A 7,388-nucleotide genomic window follows, 5' to 3' on the forward strand; every position below is an offset into this window, starting at 1 on the left:
GGATATCTAGCAGTTAGATATTTGTCGTTAGAGGTAGTCACTTCTAAAGCATCTTCTAAATAAAATATTAACTTGAAAAGCACAGAGTCAGTATTTTTCAGAGCAGCAGTAGTCATGTTTTCATAATCTTAAATGATTCTCAATATTTCATCTTTCTTGCAATAGGCCAACTTTTCATAAATCTCATCAGAAAGTTAGGCAGATGAGTTTACATCGATTATCTGTGTTCTGTGGGTCTGCCCAGAAAGACTACCACCTTACCCTTGTAATTCTGTCTTTCTTTGAAGCTACTCTTAGGCGGCTTCAAATAGTGATTTAAAATGTTAAGTGTTTAGCCTTTTTCTTTATGGCCCCAAACTTTTGGTCTTTACCCTTTGAGATCATTACTCAGAAGAAAGAAGTTCAGGACTGAGACTAAGATTGGAGAGTCATCCACATAGAACTGATGTTGAAGCCACATGTGACAATGAGTTGACTCAGGGTCAGAGTACAGAGAGAATGAGAGGAGGGTCAGGACAGAACCGTGAGTACTGCCTACATTAGGAGATATGATTACTCTACATCAGTGTCCAAAGTCAAAGTTCCAGGCAAGAGCACTTAGGAAGAGAAGAGGTAGGGTCACACAGGAGCTGTGGGTTGGGATGGGAGTGGCTACCAGATTGGAGGGGATGCTTTTTTGGCAACGAGGGAGAAACCTATCGTATGAGTTAGGGGGTCCTGGAGATATTGTAAATTTTAATTGTTGTACAAAGTATGGGTTAGGTTAGATATTTTTCTATTATAGTAACATAGGCCCTATGTTACATTGTGACTACCTGGTAATTTACATGTGCAATGACTGGAAGAAAAGCAGCAGCTATAAAGAACAGATTTATAGCCTTTCCTCTCTACTTTGTTTTGTACTTTTATTTTTATACCAGAAAGTATGAGACTTTGTCATCCTTCAAACCTTGCAGCAGTTTGTTAAGCTTCATCCATTAATACAAAGCCCCAGACATTTGGCAGGTGATCATGGCATACTGTTGTCTAAAGGACACGGTGACTTACCTGCTGCAGCCTCTTTGTTTGGAAATAACTTGTTGTCAACTGCCATGCTGATGTCATAGAACACCTCATCCTCATCACGGTCGGCATCAAACTGGGGGAAATCAGGACAGACAAGTTTGGAATATGAGAATACACAAATTAGTTAATTCAAAAATATAATGAGCATCCATCACACAACTGTATCTCTAATGAAGCAGAACAACAGGAGTTAAAGCATTTGAGTCTTTAATCAGACATTTAGAGGGTTTTAAGCCTAGACCTCCTATCGAACAGAGAAGAGTATTAGGGAGTAAATGTACAGTCACTTATGGTTAAAAAAATGTGTAATATTTTCTTAATTTATGGAGCACATTTGGAAAAAACTGAAATTTATCTTGTGGCTTTCTGACTTCATTTTTCTAATGTGAAAAACATGAAAATATATAGTTCTAAACAGTAAGAGGAAAGATGTTCTAACTTATTGTTAAAAACAAACAAACAAACCACAAAGAGGCTGGGTGCAGTGGCTCACTCCTGTAATCCTAGCACTTTGGGAGGCCGAGGTGGGCAGATTGCTTGAGGCCAGGAGTTTGAGACCAGCCTGGCCAACATGGCAAAACCCCATCTCTACTAAAAATACAAAAAAATTAGCCAGGCATGGTGGCACATGCCTGTAGTCCCAGCTGCTAGGGAGGCTGAGGCACAAGAATCACTTGAACCCGGGAGGGAGAGGTTGTAGTGAGCCAAGATGGCGCTGCTGTACTCCAGCCTGGGGGACAGACTGAGACTCTGTCTCCAAAAACAACAACAACAACAACAAAACCTCCAAACCAAATTTCAGATACAATACTAGATACAATATTATAGATGTAGTCTATGGATTCTGTGGATTTAGATGTAACAAAAATTATAGATTTAAATATTTATTTTACAATTCTCTAAAATTAACAAAATTTTAAATATTTTAAAATAACATAGTTATATTTATGAATTCTCTATTTTCCGAGTTTTTCAGTGGTTTGTTAACACATTTTTGTCTCTTTAGTTTTTAAAAATAGCTTTACTATGACAAAAACAAGTAATGCAGAAAAGACTCCCTATTCAATAAATAGTGCTGGGATAACTGGCTAGCCATATGCAGAAGATTGAAGCTGAACCCCTTCCTTACACCATATATGAAAATGAACTCAAGATAGATTAAAGTCTTAGATGTAAAACCCAAAACTATAAAATTCCTGGAAGACAACCTAGGCAATACCATCCTGGACACAGGAATGGGCAAAGATTTCATGACAAAGATATGAAAAGCAATAGCAAAAACAGCAAAAATTGACAAGTGGGATCTAATTAAACTTGATAGCTTCTGCACTGCTAAAGAAACTACCAGCAGAGTAAACAGACAACCTACAGAACGGGAGGAAATATTTGCAAACTATGCATCTGACAAAGGTCTACTATCCAGCATCTTACAAATAACTTAAACAAATTTACAAGAGTAAAACAAATACCACCATTAAAAATTGGGCAAAGGACATGAACAGACATGTCTCAAAAGAAGACATACATGCAGCCATCAAGCATATGAAAAAAAAGCTCAATATCACTGATCATTAGAGAAATGCAAATCAAAGCCACAAGGAGATACCATCTCATACCAGTCAGAATGACTATTATTAAAAAGTGAAAAAATAACAGATGGTAGTGAGGTTGTGTTGGTGAGAGTGTAAATTAGTTCAACCATTGTGGAAAGCAGTACAGCAATTCCTTGAGGAGTAAAAGCAGAACTACCATTTGACCCAGCAACCCCATTACTGGGTGTATACCTGGAGGAGTATAAATCATTCTCCCATAAAGACACATGCATGTGAATCTTCATTGCAGCACTATTCACAATAGCAAATACATGGAATCAACCTAAATACCCATCAATGACAGATTGGAAAAAGGAAATGTGGTACATATATACCATGGAATACTATGCAGCTGTAAAAAAGAATGAAGTCATGTCTTTTGTGGGAACACAGATGGAACTGGAGGTCATTGTCCTTAGAAAACTAATGCAGGAACAGAAAACTAAATACCACATGTCGTCACTTGTAAGTGGGAGCTAAATGATAAGAACTTATGAACACAAAGAAGGAAACAATAGACACTGAGGTTTACTTGAGCGGGGAGAATAGGAGGAGGCAGAGAAGCAGAAAATATAACTATTAGATACTGGGCTTAATATCTGGGTGATGAAATAATATGTATAACAAACCCCCATGACATATGTTTACCTATGTAACAAACCTTTACATGTGCCCCCAAACCAAAACTAAAAATTAAAAAAGAAAAAAGTAGATAACATGACAAACAAAAATAAAAATAGCTTTACTGAGTTCTAAGTGATATACAATGAACTGTACATAAAGTATGCAGATTATAAGTTTTAAAAATTGACAAGTGGGACCTAATTAAACTAAAGAGCTTTTGCACAGCAAAAGAAACTACCAACAGAGTAAACAAAACCTACAGAATGAGAGAAAATATTCACAAACTACACATCCAACAAAGGTCTAATATCCAGAATTTATAAGAAACTTAAACAATTCAACAAGCAAAAAACAAATAACTCTATTAAAAAGTGGACAAAAGACATAAACACTTCTCAAAAAAAGACTTACAAGTGGCCAAAAAACATGAAAAAATGCTCAACATCATTAATCATCAGAGAAATGCAAATCAAAACCACAATGAGATACCATCTCACACCAGTCAGAAGGCTATTATTAAAAGAGACAAAAAAAGATGGATGCTGCAGACGCTGCGGAGAAAAGGAAATGTTTTTACTATTGGTGGGAATACAAATTAGTTCAGCCACTGTGGAATGCAGTTTGGAGATTTCTCAAAGAACTTAAAACAGGTTCTTTGACCATTTGACCCAGGAATTCCATTACTGGGTATATATCCAAAGAAAATAAATCATTCTACTAAAAAGACAAATGCACTCATATGTTCATTACAGCACTGTTCACAATAGCAAAGACATGGAATCAACCTGGGTCCCCAACAATGGTGGACTGGATAAAGAAAATGTAGTACATATACATCATGGAATAAGACACAACCATAAAAAAGAATGAAATCATGTCCTTTGCAGCAACATGGAAGCATCTGGAAGCCATTATGCTAAGTGAATTAGCACAGGAACAGAAAACCAAATACCACATGTTCTCACTTATAAGTGGAAGCTAAACACTGGTTACGCAGGGAGATAAAGATGGGAACAACAGACTGGGGACTACTAGAGAGGGGAGGGAAGGAAGGGGACAAAGCTTGAAAAACTACCTATTGGGTACTGTGTTCACTACCTGGGTGATGGCGTCAATCATACTCTAAACCTCAGCAGTATGCAACATACCCAGGTAGCAAATCTGCACGTGTACCCCCAAATCAAAATAAAAGTTGAAATTATATTTAAAAAAACAAATTATAAGTTTTGATGTATGTCTACACCCGTGAAACCATCATAAAAATAAAAATAGTTAACATACCCATCACCCCCCAAAGACTCCTCATGCCCCTTTGGCATCACTTTTCCTTCTCCTCTCCCCATGTAACCATTTATCTGCTTTCTGTAACCACAGATTATTTTGCATTTTCTAGATTTTTACATAAAATGAATAATACAGTATGCAATTTTTTTTCTCTGGGTTCTTTCACTCAGTACTATTATTTTGTTATATCCTTAGTTCATTTCTTTTCACTATTCATTAGTATTCCATCGTGTGGATATATTGTTAAGCCCATCCTGGATATCTTTCATCTCAGACATTGTAGTTTTCAACTCTAAATGTTTGATTTGAGCCTTTAAAAATTTTTCCATGTCTCCATTTAAGCTTTTGAACATCTGAAATAAAATTACAGTTACTTTTAATGTCTTTCTCTGTTAATTCTAACATTTGTGTCGGTTCTGAGTCAGTTTCAGTTGACTTTTTTTACCTCATTATGGGGTATATTTTCCTGTTTCTTTGCATGCCTGGTAATTTTTTACTGGATGCCAGACATTGACAGTTTGACCTTGTTGGATGCTGGATATTTTTGTATTTCTATAAATATTCTTGAGCTTTGTTCTGGAATGTAGTTTAGTTACTTGGAAACAGTTTCATCTTTCAGGTCTTGCTTTTAAGATGTGTTAGGTTGGATCAGAGCAGTGTTTAGGGCTAATTATTCCCCACTGTTGAGCAAAGCCTCTCCCCATGTTTTGTGAATTATGAAGTTTTCCAGTCTGCCTGAAGGACACTGGCACTATTCCAAGCCTGGTGTGAGCAGCAGGTACTATTTTCTCTAATCCTTTGGTATGGTTTTTTTTTTTTTTCTCAGCATCAGGCAATTTCCTCACGTGCATGCAGATGAGCTAAGATTTGAACTTGGGATGACTGAGACTTTCCATCCTACCAGGTGATATATGATCATTATAGTAAGACAAAGGCAGCCATTCTACTCCAGTAAGTGTTGACACAGCCCTTCTGTCTAAAAGCAAGGGGGAAAAAACAGGTAATCATTAGGACAGATACAAGGTGACCACTGAATATCTGATTAGGCCCTCTGCATATTTCCAGAGTTATCTGTGCATCTCTCTCATCTCTGATACTTTTGTCCTGTAACTCTAGCCACCTTGATTTCTTGGACTCTCAGCTCCATCTCTTCAACTCATGGAGTCCACCAGCCTCCAAAGGGTTTCCTTTTTCCTGCACTGTGGCCTGGAAACATCTCCAGGCTCTGAAGCAATCACAGGGCTCACTGCATTTGTTTCTCTTCTACCAGGGACCACTTCATTGTTTGATGTACAGTGTCTTGAAAACTGTTTTCTTAAATAGGTTTTCTTCTGTTTATTTTTTTGACTGTTTCATGTGGAAGAGAAAAATCCAGTCTTTTCTATTCCAACTTGGTGAGAGGTGGAAGTCTCAACCCTTTAGCTTTTGTTCTTATTTATTTTTATCCTGAAGATATTTCAGAATATTTAAGTAATTTATTCCTTTATATTTTCCTACTGAACTATTTCATTATTTGGGAAAAGCTAGTGAGGGAAAAGCTAAGTTAGAAAGTTATATCTCTACCTCCCTTTGTATTGTTAAAGCACATCTGTATAATGCTTCAAAGTGCTTTCACTATGTCACATCAACCCCTGGGAAAGGTGAGGCAGACAGTGTTATTTCTACTGTATTTTTTTTCCAGAGGTTGCTAATTTCTTTATTTTTTTCTTAAATAAAATCAGTTAATGTCCATTATAAAAGCTTTAAATCCACAGTAGGGTAAAAATAGAATGTTTGGGAACTCTTTGCACTTCCCTCATTTAGTTCTACTCCACGGAATTAACGATGGTTAATATTTTGCTGTTTATCCTTTCAGAACTCCATTTATTGGTGAGAATGGTGTTATATAAAACATCTCGGCCAGGCACGGTGGCTCATGCCTGCAATCCCAGCACTCTGGGAGGCAAAGGTGGGAAGATCGCTTGAGGGTGGGAGTTTGAGACCAGCCTGGGCAACAGAGCGAGACCCCATCTCTTATGTCTTTTCTTATGCTTTCCCTTGGACATTTCTTTATTGTATTTCTTCCTCTTTTTACAAAACCATTGACTTATCTGTTTATATGTCATGCCAAATTCAAATGAGAGTGCTAGACTCTCTTGTATTGTGGAGTACTTGTTTAATTTAAACTTTGCCTGGAGACTGTCCACGAGGGATTTGCTGACTAGTCTTTTTTTGAGCTATTGTTCCTCATTTTCCTTTTTCCTGTTCATCTTCCAGCTCCTTTTCCATGTCCTCTCCTTTTTGTCTTCTCTTTTCACCTGCTTCTCTTCCTCCTTCTCTCCATTTCTGCTTTCCCTTTCGTTCATCTTCACTGTAATCTCTATTTGATCTCTCTGGATTTTGATCCCAAGGCATAGCTGGTCGTTTCTATATAACAAGATCTGTGGAATAAAATCAAGTCCAACTTTGTAATTATGTGAAGTCATCACCATCTTTCAGCCCTTGCTGATTTAGACCTATGATTGTTTTGTTTTGGGTCTTCTCTCTTGGAGGCTCTGTTTTATTTTCATTTATTTTTTGAGATGCAGTCTCACTCTACTGCCCAGACTGGAGTGCAGTGGTGCCATCTTGGCTCACCGCAACTTCCGCCTCCCAGGTTCAAGCGATTCTCCCGCTTCAGCCTCCCGAGTGGCTGGGATTACAGGCACATGCCACCAGGCCTGGCTAATTTTTGTATTTTTAGTAGAGACGAGGTTTCGCCATGTTAGTCAGGCTGGTCTCGAACTCCGGCCTTAAGTGATCCACCTGGCTTGGCCTCCCGAAGTGTGGGGTTACAGGTGTGAG

At 37.7% G+C, this 7,388-nt stretch overlaps 1 protein-coding gene across 2 annotated transcripts in view; it reads right to left on the reverse strand.

Moving 5' to 3' along the window:
* The window catches only part of AK5 (adenylate kinase 5), a 280,448-nt gene that overhangs the window by 146,547 nt on the left and 126,513 nt on the right, over positions 1–7,388 (reverse strand). For both annotated transcript variants that reach the window (XM_054480193.2, XM_054480202.2), the window contains exon 7: positions 1,048–1,138. In XM_054480193.2, coding sequence (XP_054336168.1) covers positions 1,048–1,138 — 91 coding nt within the window. The remainder of the gene's footprint in view (positions 1–1,047; positions 1,139–7,388) is intronic.

Source organism: Pongo pygmaeus, chromosome 1, assembly GCF_028885625.2.
Source record: "Pongo pygmaeus isolate AG05252 chromosome 1, NHGRI_mPonPyg2-v2.0_pri, whole genome shotgun sequence".
In the NCBI taxonomy this organism is placed as follows: domain Eukaryota; kingdom Metazoa; phylum Chordata; class Mammalia; order Primates; family Hominidae; genus Pongo; species Pongo pygmaeus.